At 41.3% G+C, this 17,738-nt stretch overlaps 1 protein-coding gene across 5 annotated transcripts in view; it reads right to left on the bottom strand.

The window, feature by feature from the left end:
- The window catches only part of LOC129829200 (vesicle transport through interaction with t-SNAREs homolog 1A-like), a 170,054-nt gene extending 153,629 nt beyond the window's left edge, over positions 1-16,425 (bottom strand). For 4 of the 5 annotated variants that reach the window (XM_055890818.1, XM_055890819.1, XM_055890820.1 and 1 more), the window contains exons 1-3: positions 16,212-16,424; positions 3,114-3,172; positions 2,053-2,163 (exon numbers count right to left, since the gene is read on the bottom strand). In XM_055890818.1, coding sequence (XP_055746793.1) covers positions 2,053-2,163; positions 3,114-3,172; positions 16,212-16,305 — 264 coding nt within the window. In that variant the 5' untranslated portion in view covers positions 16,306-16,424. Of the gene's footprint in view, positions 1-2,052; positions 2,164-3,113; positions 3,173-16,211 lie in introns of all 5 variants that reach the window. The other variant, XM_055890821.1, reaches the window with a different exon arrangement.
- Positions 16,426-17,738: the final 1,313 nt, after the last annotated feature.

Below are 17,738 nucleotides of genomic sequence, written 5' to 3'. Positions count from 1 at the left end.
GCTTACCGTAGTTCCCCAGAACAGTTGAACCAGTCACGTGTTTGTTTCTAAAAAGCATAATGGTAGAAAGCGGGAGCTAGTGAGTCCAGCTGTGCATTTGGTTAAACTTGCTAGTTAACTACGTAAGTGGTTGAATTAATAAGGAGATGGGGCATCATGATGATGATAGCTTTCTGACGTATTTGAGAAGTCAAAGTGCTTTGGATGAGTTCTGTACAGCTGCCATCTTGATTTCCTTGCGTTAATTTTTTCTCCTCTCCGTTCTTGCCTGTCTGCTCCCCACCACTATTCTCTGAGCAGAGCAAGCAGGAACATTGCCCTAGCGACTCCACACAGACACAGCGTGTACGCATGCTGCTTCAGAGCCAGTTCTCTTCCTCCTTCAGACAGGCATGCGTCAAAACCGTTCATTTGCACGTCTCTCGTCCCAACTCTCGTCCCAACTCTCGTCCCAACTCGCCACTACCTATACTTGTAATTTCGTTTGCGCTCGTTAGCATATTTAGCTAGCAGACTATATTGAAACTCGCTATACGTTTGTGCAACGTCGAACACAGTCTATCTGCAACTATGGGGGAGGGAGGGGGTACAAAGCACGAGGAGGCGCATCAAGTGAGCGAATGGCAGCCTAATCTTTTTTTTCTTTTTTTATTTCACCTTTATTTAACCAGGTAGGCTAGTTGAGAACAAGTTCTCATTTACAACTGCGACCTGGCCAAGATAAAGCAAAGCAGTGCGACACAAACAACACAGAGTTACACGTGGAATAAACAAACATACAGTCAATAATACATTAGAGAAAGTCTATATACATTGTGTGCAAATGAGGTAGGATAAGGGGGAGTGAGGCAATAACTAGGCCATGGTGGCGAAATTATTACAGTATGGCAAATTAAACACTGGGGTGATAGATGTGCAGAAGATGAGTGTGCAAGTATCGGTACTGGGGTGAGGATTTGCAAGTCTGATCTGTGATGGATTAGTTATCATAAATGTTTATACTGGTCATTATAAACAGTGTAGTCTATTGAACATTTTGAGTAAAAGCTGTGTACATTAAGGAAATAGACACCTGGCTTAAATAGAATCCTGTCTCTAATATACGCTGATTGTGTTCATTGATTGAAGCAAATAAAAACCTGGGATATTAATTGAAGTTTTATGGGTACATTTTACAATAACAAATTTATGCCATTCTACAGCTGCCCCGGTCAACTGCAAGTTGTGAAGTTATTGTGAAGTGGAAACGTCTAGGAGCAACAATGGCTCAGCCGCGAAGTGGTAGGCCACACAAGCTCACAGAATGGGACCGCCGAGTGCTGAAGCACCTAGTGCGTAAAAATAGTCTGTTCTTGATTGCAACACTCACGACCGAGTTCCAAACTGCCTCTGGAAGCAATATCAGCACAATAACTGTTTGTTGGGAGCTTCATGAAATGGGTTTCCATAGCCGAGCAGCCGCACACAAGCCTAAGATCACCATGCGCAATGCCATTCTAGAAGTTTCTCTGCTTCCAACTTTGTGGCAACAGTTTGGGCAAGGCCCTTTCATGTTTCAGCATGACAATGCCCCTGTGCACAAAGCGAGGTCCATAAAGAAATGGTTTGTCGAGATCGGTGTGGAAGAACTTGACTGGCCTGCACAGAGCCCTGACCTCACCCCTATCGAACACTTTTGGGATGAATTGGAACGCCGACTGCAACCCAAGCCTAATCGCCCAACACCAGTGCCGGACCTCACGAATGCTCTTGTGCCTGAATGAAAGCAAGTCCCGCAGCAATGTTCCAACAACTAGTCGAAAGCCTTCCCAGAAGAGTGGAGGCTGTTTATAGCAGCAAATGGGAAGACCAACTCTATACTAATGCCCATGATTACTATAGGTCATGTAGTGCATCACTAACCCTATTCTCCAGCTGGAGGGAAGACTAAACATGTAAGTTGTGATTTGCGTTATGGATACAACAGGGCATTATGCACTCGTATAGACTGTGTGTGTACGCGTAGCTATATACTAAGATGAATGAGGTATTACAGTAAGGTGGGGTACTCACAAAGTCTTTCTCCAGCTTCTCCATCTCCCCCTTGTAGCTTTTCAGTCTGCTCTGGTACATGCCTCTGCTCTGGATGGGGATCTCACGCACCTCCAGATCCATCTGCTCCATCTAGGTCCAGCAATCAACTATTTAATTCACCATTTAAATGAATAAAACAGACATTATATTGGCCAAAATGGCTACAACAACGTAGATGTAAACTGTGTAATTATTCTATCATTATTCTGGAAATAGGTAAAAACAAATGTACAATAAAAGACTTGTTAAACTCAACGTATCACACACACTATACTGTTGAGTATGTATACGTTTAGTATGTAGTGACTACACTGTAAATGAAATGAGTGTTGAAATGTGTTAGTGTTGAAATTAATTTATATTTACACACACACACACACACACAGATGTAATGAAATTATACCAAAATAGTGTGCACAAGAGTCTTTTGATCAACATCAAGAGATTCTGAAGATTTAAACTAACATCAACGCTTGCAAAACTTCTTAACACGAGCTACTTCAGCAGCCTTAACTTTAATCTGTTTCAGAATTGATTTGTTTAAACATTGACTGCTCCTCTTCGTGTCATCAATGATTAAAAAAGTTATGACAGAAAGGCAGTTTGGCAAATAAATATGATACAATCAATTTGAAAACCCTTCATTTTAAATAGAGAGTACATTAGAGGTACACGGAGACAAGACTTTCTGAGGTGAATTTGGAGAAGCCCAATCAAGATGACATAATAACACAACGACGTCTAGAATTTACACGTTAGTTCACTTCCTTCATATTTTTAAACATGACGTGAAGACTCCTTCCAAATAACAGCTTGAAATGTGTCACAGGTATGTCACTTAAAAGCGAATTATCATTAGTGTGATCGCGCCATTATCACGCTGAGCAGCCATCCGCCACGTGATGTGCTTGTGTGTCAAGTCACCGTTAGGATTACACAGGTGTCATTGTCTGCGTTCGCCAGTGAAATTGTCTCGTTTCCTTTTCCAAATTCATTATTTAGAAAATGGGAAGAGCGGAAATTACTGATCAAAGACGTACCAATTCTCTGACTTCTTCAAGCTGTTTGTCGACATTTAGAACCAGCTGTGTCTTCTCCTCTGAAAAGGGAAACAGTAGCAACATATTGATCAGTCGACAGAGGAGCAGTGCTTTATGACAACCCAACTCCCCCGCAACGGGGGGAGCGATAACAACACACACCAGAATGCATTTGAAGATATATTTACACATTCTCTCCGCACGCCGATCCACATTAGATGTCTCTTGTTTATCCACGTGTTAAAGGCCTTTGTTGGCTTTTATAGAGGAGCAACGAGACACCTCTTGCCAACTCAAAAAGAAAAGAGGTGTCAGCTTTACTAGGTTGCCAAATGTTCTAACTTTGAGTCCCACTAAGAATTACTAAAATTTTCCTTTCTCACCTGGTGGCATCTATTGCACATCATTACTTGAAGCTCATTTGGCCTCAAGAGTTTAATGTGGAACCTTGTAAATTATTGTGTGATCTCAAAATTCTGGCTGAACTAATTATGTTGTGTAGCAACTAGAGATGGGCATTAGAAATAATGTCTATGTTTGAGTACATGCTACATAAAATTATTTTGATTACTCGCATGTTAGCGTGAAACGTGTCTGAAGACAGAAAAAGTTTGCAGTATGCTTTTGGTTTTTCCAATTACTGGTTCTCATACACAACTGAAAACTAAACATTTTCACTGCATTTGACAAACTCCACAAACAAAATCTTAGGGTTTCACATTTGGTCAGTGCTTATAAAACGTGACCTGCTCAATAGTTGCATTTGTACATTTCGCGCAATCTAATAAAAATCTTGAACCGAGAACTCGCGCCCATCCACAATAGCAGCGGTTAAATATTCTCCATTCCATTTTGGACATATGGTTGCTTTTTCAAAAGTAAACTGATACTTTGATGGCCCAGAGTTGAAACCAACATCTAAGAAGTCAAGGATCATTATAAAGACCCGGCCTGCTGTGGTACAAAGTTTGTTAAATAGGCTAGACCTAAATTGGCCATATTTTGGCCCAGACTTACAAAGAACTTCCAGCTCAAAAGCAATCCACAAGGCTAGCCTATCAGTGATGGAACATAACAGTGTGAAAACCTAGTGAAGATCAAAAAAAGGTTTGCCCTATGGGTCTGCACTGCCCTTTGCCAGTCATCAAATCCATTTTTAAAACCTATGTACAACCTCACAGCCTACTCAAGTAAACAGCCAGAGGCGATTCTCCACAAGAAAAGGTATAGACCGCTCCGGCACTGTACATGGCAAAAGGAGCCTGAAATATACATGGCAATTTACTATGAGTACCGCAGACCGACAGACGGGCGGACTAGTAGTTTTGTAAAATGCAGCAGCAAGGCAAAAAAAAAAGTTGGAGCTCGGAGAGCCTCTTCATCTCTGCTCAATATTTCATCGCTAGTGACTGACAGGCCTTCAGCTTTCCATAAACACTCTTAAGGGAGGAAAAAAAACACCCACAAAAAACATTTATGTTTAATGGAACTAGACCTTGCATTACATTGTATTCTTATTCAGAACTCAATCCCAAGTTTTTCCAGACGGAAACGAAGCAAAACAAAAAACACATCCATTTGATTCTCGCGTGAATGCTGAAGGCTTGGCCAAGACACCGTCAAGGACGTTTCTTAGCATGCCACAACCATTAACAGTAATTGTGCATATGTGATATCCAGCAACGGCAACAAAAGGTCTTTGTCAAAACTATTGTCGACATATGAAACGGAGGGCTGTCAGCCAATGGGCACAATTCAGGCACTTGAGGCAGAGAAAAATAAATGTCTTCATGAGTAGGGATGGAACTGAAATTCAAGTGCAAACTGTTCTGGTAGGAGAAGAGGACACAGAACAATTACCATTGGGTATGATGGGCTTCCGCCTTTATTCGTATTTGTATAGGCTTATTTTAACACGCGCCACATAGGGTGGTGGGAAACATGGCAACATTACACTGTGAAAGATGCATTGTTTCTGCCAAGAAGCCAACTCAAACATTGACAATTCAATCAGATGTAAATTCCCATCAGCTATAGCATAGCAAAAATAAACAAGCTATAGACCTCGAAAATATGAGCTAAGGAAAATGTTCAGTGGGTGAACCTGTGCCCTGTGAATAGGTAGACAGCCTTTGGTTTGCAAATCAAGTGTTCACTTAACAATTAGACCAGTACAGAGGCTCTCAAGCCTCTCCATTGGTCTCAGTTAGCCTAGAGGGAATTCCTAAAAGGTGAAATTATAAAAAATGGGGACTGTGACAGAAAGGTTTGCAATAAGTAGATTGCACATTTGTCACATGCTTCGTTAACATGTGTAGACGAACAATGAAATGCTTACAGGCCCTTTCCAACAATGCAGAGAAATAAATTATAACAAGGAATAAAATAAACAATGAGTAACAATAACTTGGCTATATACACGGAGTACCAATACCGAGACGATGTGCAGGGGTACAAGTTAATTAAGGTTGATATGTACATATAGGTAAGGGTAAAGTGGCTAGACAGCAGGATAGATAATAAACAGTAGCATCAGTGTGTGATGAGTCAGAAGAGTTAGTGCCTTAAAACCTGTTGAGGACAGAGGGCGCTGTTTTCACTTTGGGGGAAAATCGTGCCCAATTTAAACGGCCTCGTACTCAATTCTTGCTCGTACAATATGCATATTATTATTACTATTGGATAGAAAACACTCTCTAGTTTCTAAAACCGTTTGAATTATATCTGTGAGTAAAACAGAACTCCTTTTGCAGCAAACTTCCTGACAGGAAGTGGAAAATCTGAAATCGATGCACTCTAGGGCCTGCCTATTAAAGTCCTTGTTATTTATTAGTTTAGATGCACTTCATACGTCTTCCACTAGATGTCGACAAGCAGTGAGAGAAGAAATTGAGTGTGTAACTTGATCTGGACTCGAATTATAGCTCTTGGCATGACGTGTCACAAGTTTCCTGTTTTCTGGACAGCGCGAGGAAGGACCTGGATTTGCCTTCTCATAAGCTGCCGTTATGGACGACTAATATCTCCGGCTTTGATTTTATTTGATACATGTGACAATATCATCGTAAAGTATGTTTTTTCAATATAGTTTAATCAGATTATTGACATTTTTTCGGGAGTTTTGCCGTGTTCCGTTTGTTGACATGGAGAGATTCGCGCCACTTGGCAAGTGTGCTTGCTAAATCGAGAGGGAAAAAGGCCGTTCTAATTCCAAACAACGATTGTTCCCGACAAAGGACCCCTTGTACAACATTCTGATGAAAGATCAGCAAAAGTAGGACCCATTTTATGATGCTATTTCATATATCTGTCGTACATGTGAACTAGTTGTTGGCACCCAGCTTTTGGGTACTCTCTCGCTATACCTAAGCTGGATGTCGTAAAGTTATTTTTAGAATTCTAACACGGCGATTGCATTAAGAACTAGTGTATCTATCATTTCCTATACAACATGTATTTTTTAGTTATGTTTATGAATAGTCATTTGGTCAGAATATGTGTGTCAGAAAAAGTGTCAGAAAAATATCCGGACGTTGTGGGAAAAATATGCTAAGTTAGCACAATGTATAACCACTGATTTCAGCTCTAAATATGCACATTTTCGAACAAAACATAAGTGTATGTATAACCTGATGTTATAGGACTGTCATCTGATGAAGCTTATCAAGGTTAGTCAAAAATTATATATCTTTTGCTGGTTTGTCACGATCGCTAACTTTTACTAGTGGAGAATGGCTTGTGTTTCTGGCTATTGTGGTAAGCTAATATAACGCTATATTGTGTTTTCGCTGTAAAACACTTAAGAAATCGGAAATATTGGCTGGAATCACAAGATGCCTGTCTTTCATTTGCTGTACACCATGTATTTTTCAGAAATGTTTTATGATGAGTATTTAGCAGTGGCGTGCCGTGTGCCTGGGGCCTGGGCATTCAGTGAGGTATTACACAGTCCCACCCGAATTAATCCACCTCATTATGATGCCATGGCTCTAGACACTATACATTTAGACAGAAACGCAGTATAACCAGGCGTTGCGTCACCTTGAAATTGACAAATTGATATTTTTGGGTAAACGGTGTTTACCCAAAAACATGACACAATCAATGAGTCTTTTCAATATTTCCCTTCACCTTTTCATTGTGCAGCTCCGTTGCCCTGCGCGCGTGTTCTTTGAGCTGTAGATCCACTCCGGTGTCCCCAAAAGTTTTCAAAAGCACCATTGCTTGTAAGTGCCCAGCCGTACTTTGGTGTCTCGTTGCTGCCTTGGTTAGACAACTCAAGTTTGAAAAGCCAGTGTGGCTCCAAACACCAAATCGATCACTTGCAAATAATAGGCATTCCCAGCAGTACAGTTTGCAGTGCTTCTCGGAGCCAAGGAGCCATTGACAGCGCTCGTAGTTGAAACTTTGAAAGTGGCGAGCGAACGAAGCCCTTTCCCGCCTGTGACAGGCTTTGTGGCGTCGGGCGACCTCTCCTTTCAATGTCTAACTTTTCTTGAAAAGTTCGTCTTGAGAATGGCGTTATAATGAATTTCGCGCTCTGCCTTTTCAGTGGAATGTGGGAGGAGTTCCGCTGGCGGAACGCCAGAGTCAGACAGGTTAAGGGTCAATGCAGATAACCAAATAGCTACCTGGACTAACTATTTAGCAGTCTTATGGCTTTTAGGGTAGAGGATGTTCAGGGTCCTGTTGGTTCAAGACTTGGTGCATCTGTACCACTTGCCATGCGGTAGCAGAGAGAATAGTCTATGACTTGGGTCTGCCTGACACCGCCTGGTATAGAGGTCCTGGATGGCAGGGACCTTGGCCCCAGTAATGTAATGGGCCATACTCACTACCCTCTGTGGAGCCTTGCGGTAGTGATGGGCATTCCAACTCTTTTCAGTGAGCCGGCTCTTCGGCTCAGCTCACAAAAGTATTTTTTCAAGTCAAACAGTCTGCGATAGTTTGACTATGATTGGTGTAAAAACGATTATAATTACATTATTAAATGAAATCATACTCTATCTTAACCACAAAGTTTTTAAAAATGCATTGGTTTGTTATGGAAATGAATGCTATTAAACATTTGCATATAAAGTATAACTTTTTAATGTATATAAACAAAGTGCATATAAATCTAACCATTCAAAACGAATACCATCTGAACAGCATAATAGAATATTGCACCATATCAAAGAAAAATGTATAACAATTTGCAAAATTGTAGCATCCCACAAATGTAAATAAATATAAAAAAGAAGGATGCTATTACACATGTGCATTTAATGTATAGCTTTTTTAATATATATAAACAAAGTGCATATAAATGTAACAATTCTAAATGAATACAATCTGAACAACATGTGCAATATTCTATTATTCATATCAAAGAAAAATAAATCATGTGCAAAACTGCAGCATCCCACTTAAAACATTAAACGGGTCCCTTTTGAGGCTGGCACATAGCTGAAGAGAGAGAACAGTAACTTATTAGTTCAGGTTAATGTTTTGTCTACTGATACTACATTCTCATCTACATATATATATATAATAATAGATTAAATAATGATGTAGCAATAACTGCTTACTGTACCTCTCTCCACTGATCTCCACTGTGACCTGCTCAAAGGGTTCCAGGACTCTGCACACCACCACCTCTCATTCCTCTTAGATCAGAGCATCAACAGGTGCATTAACAATGGCCAGGGTAGAGATGGTGGCATCCTTTGACTCAAGAAACCACTTCAACATATAACATGTTGAATTCCACCTTGTAGTGCAGTCTTGTTAAGGCCTCAGCTCAGGCATCCCCATCTGGCGTTGTGTAGACTTTAGTTTTTCAGCACCTACTGTGCTCCTGTGGAAGTATTCCTCAGCTGCTTTCACTTTGTCCACAGTGGGCTTCATCACCTTCAGAGCATCTCTTACAATCAGGTGATTGTGTGGGCAAGACATGGATGATGGGTCCATTTAAACATTTTCATGGCTTTGGATATATTAGCTGCATTGTCGCTAACACAACAGACCACTTTTCCATCTACTTGCCATTCTCTGGCCACTCTCAACAGTTCCTCTGCCAAGTTCTCTGAGGTGTGTCTATCGCTGAACTCAAAGCAGTCCAGAAGACTGATCTTCATCTTCAATGGAGTGACATGTAACCTACATGTAAGAAGTGGTTACCCTTGATGTCCAGCAGTCAGTGGTAAGGCAAACGGCAGTAGCTTTTTGGACTCTTTGTGGCACTGAAGCCTGTTGTGCTCTCGTTCAGTTGTAGTTTTGAAAGGGTTTTCCTGCTTGGAACAGTGTACATTGGATTTAGACTATTGATAAAATTTCTAAAACCTCTGTCCTCCACGATCAAAAATGTCTGGAAACCGGTGGCAATCATTGCAACAAATGCAATATCAATTTGGCCTTGTTTTGCTACAGACAGACTTTGGCATAAACGTGTCCATAGAAGACTGCGTTGCTGTGGGTGGCGGAGTAGGCCTACTTGACTGAGTGGACACATCTCCACGTAAAGAGGTGCTGGCTCCACCACTGTCACTAGCAGGCCTGCTAGTTTCTTGAAGCTCCGCTACAGCTAGCTTCACAGTTGGTTGCGCATTTTGCATGTGCCAGTGTAGGTTGTGTGTAGAACCGGCTTTATATGAGAGTTTGTTTTAGCAAATTCTACACTGCGCTCCAAATGCTACTGTGCTTCCAACTAATTTTCCAGCTGTTGTTTTCACAGCTGTCCTTCCGCTCTCTCCTCGGCTGCTAAGTGTGTGACTGAGTTGGCTCGGCCCTCCCTCACGCATCTTTGGTTCATTGGTTGACACTGCATGTCTGATTGACAGGAACAACAGGTGAGGCTGTTAGTCTGAGCAGACAGAACGAATGTGTGCGCTTGAGCATTTAGGCCTATATTATATATATATATTTTTTTTAATTAGTTAATTTTATTCATTTAAAATCTTTTGATTATTCATATCTTTATAAATAAATTTGGCTCTTCTGATATGTGAGCCGGTTCCCAAAGTTCACCTACAAGAGGCGGCCCTTAGAGCCGACTCGTTCGCGAAAGACCCATCACTACCTTGCCATAGGATGCCAAGCAGTTGCCATACCAAGCGGAGATGGAGCCAGTCAATATGCTCTCAATGGTGCAGCTGTATAACCTTTTGAGGATCTGAGGGCCCATGCCTCCTGAGGGGGAAGAGGAATTGTCATGCCTTCTTCACGACTGTGTTGGTGTGTGTGTGGCCCATGTTAACCTATTCATCTCTGAGCTTACGTTTTGGTGAAGACTCTTGGTAAATAGAATAACTCATGATAAGCTACAGACCATACGAACTCAGGCGAGCAAACAAAGGGGCGTTTTCACCAAAACCTATTCATCTCTGAGCTTAAGTTAACATTGTCTGTATAAGTTTGGAACATCTAGCCACTGGGATTGTTGCCCATTCTTCAAGGCAAAACTGCTCCAGCTCCTTCAAGTAGGATGGCTTCCGCTGGTGTACAGCAATCTTTAAGTCATACCACAGATTCTCAATTGGATTGAGGTCTGGGCATTGACTAGGCCATTCCAAGACATGTTAAATGCTTCCCCTTAAACCACTCGAGTGTTGCTTTAACAGTATGCTTAGGGTCATTGTCCTGCTAGAGGTGAACCTCCGTACCGGTTTCAAACCTCTGGAAGACAAACAGGTTTCCCTCAAGAATTTCTCTGTATTTAGTGCCCTCCATCATTCCTTCAATTCTGACCAGTTTCCCAGTCCCTGCCGATGAAAAACATACCCAGAGCATGATGCTGCCACCACCATGCTTCACTGTGGGGATGGTGTTCTCGGGGTGTTGAGGTTGCGCCAGACATAGCGTTTTCCTTGATGGCCAAAAAGCTCAATTTTAGTCTCATCTAACCAGAGTACCTTCTTCCATATGTTTGGGGAGTCTCCCACATGCCTTTTGGTGAACACCAAACGTGTTTGCTTATTTTTTTCTTTAAGCAATGGCTTTTTTCTGGCCACTCTTCCATAAAGCCCAGCTCTCAGCTCTGTGGAGTGTACGGCTTAAAGCGGTCCTATGGACATATACCCCAATCTCCGCTGTGGAGCTTTGCAGCTCCTTCAGGGTCATCTTTGGTCTCTTTGTTGCCTCTCTGATTAATGCCCTCCTTGCCTGGTCCGTGGGTTTTGGTGGGCGGCCCTCTCTTGGCAGGTTTGTTGTGGTGCCATATTCTTTCCATTTATTATTAATGAATTTAATGGTGATCCGTGGGATGTTCATAGTTTTGGAGAAAAAAAAATTATAACCCAACCCTGATCTGTACTTCTCCACAACTTTGTCCCTGACCTGTTTGGAGAGCTCCTTGGTCTTCATGGTGCCGCCCCTTGCTTAGTGGCGCTGCAGACTCTGGGGCCTTTCAGAACAGGTATTTTATTATATATATATATATATATATATATATATATATATATACACACACACACTGAGATCATGTGACAGATCATGTGACACTTCAATAAAGTCCACCTGTGTGCAATGTAACTAATTATGTGACTTATGAAGGTAATTGGTTGCACCAGATCTTATTTAGGGGCTTCATAGCAAAGGGGGTGAATAAATACATATGCACGCATCACTTCTCCGTTGTTTACTTTTTTATTTTAAACAAGTAATTTTTTAAATTACACTTCACCAATTTGGACTATTTTGTTTATGTCCATTACATAAAATACAAATAAAATCTATTTAAATTACAGGTTGTAATGGAACAAAATAGGAACAATTCCAAGGGGGTGAATACTTTTGGAAGGCACTGTATATTATCCATGTCCTTGTTCCGCCACGACTCCTAGAAACATAGAATATAACAGTTCTTCAGGTCCCATTGATAGGATAGTCTGGAACGGAGCTCGTCCAGTTTGTTCATTAGGGTCTATGTTCACCAATAGAACAGGAGGTAAAGGCAGTTTATTTGCTCGCAAACGTAGTCTCGTCGTCAGGATGCCAGCTCGACTGCCTCTCTTGCACTGTCGCTTCCTCTTCGAGTACACGGGATTAGGGTCAGGCCCGGAGTAAGCAGAACGTCCTGAGCAATTATGTCAAAGAAATTGTCCGTAGAGCTCCGAGACAGGATTGTGTCGAGGCACAGATCTGGCCACCCGGCCTAACTGAGCAATCGGGGAGAAGGGCCTTGGTCAGGGAGGTGACCAAGAACTCGATGGTCACTGACAGAGCTCCGGATTTCATCTGTGGAGACAGGAGAATCTTCCAGAAAGACAACCATCTCTACAGCACTTCACCAATTATGCCTTTATGGCAAAGTGGCCAGACGGACACCACTCCTCAGAAAAATGCATGACAGCCCGCTTGGAGTTTGCTAAAAGGCACCTAAAGGCCTCAGACCATGAGAAACAAGATGATCTGGTCGGATGAAACTAAGATTGAACTCTTTGGCCTGCATGCCAAGCGTCAAGTATGGAGAAAACCTGGGTCCATCCCTACAGTGAATCATGGTGGAGGCAGCATCATGCAGTGGGGATGTTTGTCAGCGGCAGAGACTGGGAGACTAGTCAGGATCGAGGGAAAGATGAACGGAGCAAAGTTCATAGAGATCCTTGATGAAGTCCTGAGAGCTATGGAGCAGGTTCTCAGACTGGGGCGAAGGTTCACCTTCCAACAGGACAACAACCCTAAGCACACAGCCAAGACAACGCAAGAGTGGCTTCGGGACAAGTCTCTGAATGTCCTTGAGAGGCCTAGCCAGAGCCTGGTCTAGAACCCAATCGAACATATCTGGAGAGACCTGAAAATAGCTGTGCAGCAACGCTCCCCATCCAACCTAATAGAGCTTGAGAGGATCTGCAGAGAAGAATGGTAGAAACTCCCCAAATACAGGCGCGCCAAGCTTGTAACGTCATACCCAAAAAGACTTGAGGCTGTAATCGCTGCCAAAGGTGCTTCGACAAAGTACTGAGTAAAGGGTCTGAAAACTTATGTACATTTTATATTTCAGTTTTATTTTAATACATTTTCTAAAATGTCTAAAAACCTGTTATTGCTTTGTCATTATGGGGTGTGTAGATTGGTGAGGGAAAAATGTTTCAGAATAACACTAACGTAACAAAAAGTTAAGGGGTCTGAATAGTTTCCGAATGCACCGTACGTACAAAAGAACGTAAGATCAGAATAAAACACAAAAGAACACAAAATAGCTGCGATCCACTGCAGCGCCATCTTTACTCATGCATAACCGTATTGATTAGGGATGTGACGGTCATGGATCTTTGGATGTTCACCCCGGCCACCGTAATAAGCGTTCGATTAGCAAAGAAAAACTCCTCTCCTGACTGCATGTGCTGCCATTGAAATAGAATGAATAGAATGGGCGTCCCCATTAAAGTCAATGACGGCATAATGGGTGGACTGGCGGCAATTGTGAGTGTACCAATTGCAGGGTTACCAGGTATGCCTAAAATTTCCTGTCCAATAATCCCTTACAACCCATCCATAAGGCCTGAAAAAATGTAGCACAGCATGAGAGGAGTTGCCACATGATAGAGAAGTATGTAGCTAGCTAGTGCTGTTAGTTCATTGTACAACACCGATCGATTGCTGGTCACGGTGAAAAAGTTATTCTTTCAATGCATTTTTTTTGCAAAAGGTGGGTAAACTGTTAGCGTTTATCCTCTAAGGGAATTTTAATGTTTGTGCTTTTCTTATAACTCATTTCTGTGTTCTATTCATGTGCTGTTCTATGAACCAATTTCTGTGTTCATGCAAAAGGCTGACTGTACAATTCCTCACTATCAGTAGCTGCAATTTGGCAGTACGCCCAGACCTTGTTTTGAGAACGAACAAAAGATCTCAGTTTCAAGGTCTCAGCTTAGAGAAAAGAAGCCTCGTGAGGTATTGGTCTGTCACATGAATGAAAGAAAACAGTAACTATTAATTCATTATGCTAAATCACGCAAATATAACTTGTTTGTGTATAGCTGTATATAAGACAACTACTGGGACTGCCCAGGGAGAGCTCCTGATTGACATGTGTACTATGGTGAATTGAGTTGGTTGGAATCTCTCCAACGCACTGACAATAAACATTGATTAATTTAAGATTGACTTTGAGTGTCCATGTGTAAGACCTACACTACACCATTGTTTGTCAAGACTTCCCACTTCCTGGCACTGCTCTCCTCTCACTCACTCAGCTATGCTCTCTCAACACACACACACACACCCCGGCCCTCCCTTATCAGTGGGATTAGTGAAACAGTTGTTTTTTCTGCCATGGTGGCCGCGGAGGAATGCCATGGTGGCCGCGGTGATATTTAGAAGTATCCCAAAACCCTGCAACCAATCCATTTTCACACGTGGCATTGTTTTCAAAGTAGCCAAATTTTGCAGGAAAACCACGGACATGTCAAAGCCCATTCTATAAATTATATGTGTGCTTCTGCTGCATTGGGGGGGACGGGCTCGTTTGCTTGTTTCAGCAAGGAGCAACAAAGTTTAATCACGTTGTTGAAGGTCCACGTTCGGGCAGAAACGGACTCAACTGCATGAATGACAGGCCGTCCCGTCTTCAGTCAGCTGTTTGTACCACACCAAAAAATTAAATGAAACTTTTTGGGGAACACATTTCAACAGTTATTTTATTTTCATGACGGTCTTCATCTAAACGATCATTACCCGGTTATACAGTAATTGTGCCAGCCCTAGCATTGATACCAAATGTTCTCTTAGACCCATTCCAACTCAGTTTTGAGTCGCCCTCACTTTTCTTGTAAGGAAGGGTGCAAATCACTGGCAGAGGACAAGCAGTCTAGAGAGATGCCTTTGGAATAATTAGACATCCTCTGAAGAATAGTCTAATCAGCTATCTGCAACAGAAGACAATTGTTCACTCACAAGGAGACTTAAGCTAGGCCTAGGCTAGGCCTACATCATGTTTATCTGTTTAACTACAGTGAGCATTGACAATTTGTGCTCAAAATAAAGAACTGCAGCAGGGCATCTGATGCAGCACTCTATCAAACCCCTTCTTGGTCAAATAGGCCTGAATCGCGCAGTCTCCTCTGAACAGGCCTGATGTTGAGATGTGTGTTACTTGAACTCTGAAGCATTTATTTGGGCTGCAATTTCAGAGGCTGGTAACTCTAATGAACTTATCCTCTGCAGCAGAGGGTCCTTCCTTTCCTGTGGCCGTCCTCACGAGAGCCAGTTTCATCATAGCGCTTTATGGTTTTTGCAACTGCACTTTGAAGGTTCTTGAAATGTTCCGCATTGACTGACCTTCATGTCTTAAAGTAATGATGGACTGTCGTTTCTCTTTTCTTTATTTGAGCTGTGGTTGTCCTAATATGGACTTGGTATTTTACCAAATAGGGCTATCTTCTGTATACCAACACTACCTTGTCACAAGCCAACTGATTGTCTCAAATGCATTAAGGAAAGAAATTCCACAAATAAACTTAACAAGCCACACCTGTTAATTGAAAAGCATTCCTGGTGACTACATCATGAAGCTGGTTGAGAGAATGCCAAGAGTGTGAAAAGCTGTCATCAAGGCAAAGGGTGGCTACTCCGAAGAATCTCAAATATATTTTGATTTGTTTAACACTTTTGTGGTTACTAAATGTGTAATTTCATAGTTAGTGGGTCTTCCCTATTATTTATTCTACAATGTAGAAAATAGTAAAAATAAAGAAAAACCCTGGAATGAGTAGGTGTGTACAAGCTTTTGACTGGTACTGTAGGTCCTGACCATTCAGATGCTGTGCTGACAAGTACAACGTAGTTTAATGTTAAAGTTTAGATATGTTCCTGAAGGGAGATTGAATCCTGGTGCAATGTCCATAGGTTGTCCTGCTTTTAGGATTGGCAGTTACTATGATAGTTAGCAAGCTAGCTGGTTAGGTAACGTCCTTATTTCACTAACACAAAGTGAATATGATGAATATAATGACATTTGCGTAAAATACGTGTCATGTGAAACTAACTAGCTCGCTGCATCATTAATTTGTTGACATTATAGCAAAGATATGTAAACTAAACCCTGTCTGAGATGACAGCTTGAAAGCTAGCTAGCTACTATAGTCAAGCCAGTAAATAAAGCTTAACATGGCTTACCTCCACCTAATTTGGGAATCCTTCCAATTTTGTTTGTTATTTCTGCTGTCAGGGTTCCAAAGTCCTGTTCGTAGGCTTCAAAGTCTGAAGACATTTTGAAGTTTGAGTGTAAAAGAGGTGTCTTCTTGGCTGAAAGTTAGCTGAAGATGAAGCAAAACAACTCTTTCTGCGAATGCGAGCCGTCACTTCCGTGTTGGGTTACAACACATTTTACCCGGTTAGAAAATAGCAACTGTTAATTAATTGGTTCTTCCAATGTGAACTGTCAAAACTTTCACTCTGCGGGTATAGAAAAAAACATACTTGTATTTAACAATTAAAGACATCGTATTAGCTACAGTTTATGAATTAAACATTTATGTACAGCTTTATCACATTGAAATAGAAGAAACCCTTTGTTTTTAAGAGAACATAGCACATTTATAAAGAATGTTGCTACAATTTAAAATAGACATACACATTTATAATCTTTACTAATCCCACATTTTGTTTAAAAAATATAAAATGATGTGTTACACATTATCCATACCTACGCAAATAATGTCCTATTCCAATAAGCAACACCAGAGGGAGCTGTGCGTCTTGTGAAATACCACGTCCCCCCAGTTTTTAAACGTCATCTCTCTGCGACTTGTATCTGCAACCACCACGAACGATGTAAAGTTGCCTTTTTAAGCTACTTCAATCATTTAATTAACGAACATATATTATGTTGTTGTTATAGGGAACGCAGTTTGACTCGAGTGTATATTTCACCTATCTGTGTTGAATTAGCTAAATAGAATGTAGCTAGCTAAAACTAGCTGTATGAAAAACACGTCTTGCAATATAAAGACATCAAATTAGTGTAAATTAGTTGGCTAACATTTTTCGGTAAACTTTCCAAATGTCGACCTAATAAAATACGCTAGATCTTTTGGGGATATTTTTGTGTCGGTAAAATTAATTATGCGACAAATGTAGGTGGAAACGCATTTATCCGCAAATATTGATGTAATAACTTTTATATCGAAGTACACTTGGCACGCGATGACATGCTGTGTGGTCTTCCCAAGGCATTAGTTTTTTTCTGCCGGGGGAGATTATGTGCACGAGCACAAATAACCACATCTGTAATTTAATTCCTGTCCGAATTGACCATGTCAGTCATTTTAGAGGCAAGTGTGCTGTTTAGCTCACAGCTGCAGGCTTGGGCATTTAGGATTTATTCTACTGCGGATCGCTAAAATAATGATTATGATCACACTTCCTCAATTCAAATATTATGGCAACACTATACCAAAGATGGTTTAAAAATGTGGGAGCCAAAATCGACTTATCAGTGTAGCCTGTTATCACCTGGACATGTTGAAATATCTTCAGGCATAGAATAAAAACATCCAGTCTTCCGTCATAACGGTCAATTTATTTAGGAAAAAAGTATTGTTACAGGGGTTAGTTGGGGAAAAACGAATTTCGTCCAAATCACCTCACAAAATATCGGATATTCTGGGGTAATAATTACATAACCAACTTTCTCTCTCTAGT

Source organism: Salvelinus fontinalis, chromosome 30 (assembly GCF_029448725.1).
Source record: "Salvelinus fontinalis isolate EN_2023a chromosome 30, ASM2944872v1, whole genome shotgun sequence".
Classification (NCBI taxonomy): Eukaryota; Metazoa; Chordata; class Actinopteri; order Salmoniformes; family Salmonidae; genus Salvelinus; species Salvelinus fontinalis.
Note: the sequence above shows the minus strand (reverse complement) of the source record. Positions and strands in the feature narration are given on the sequence as shown.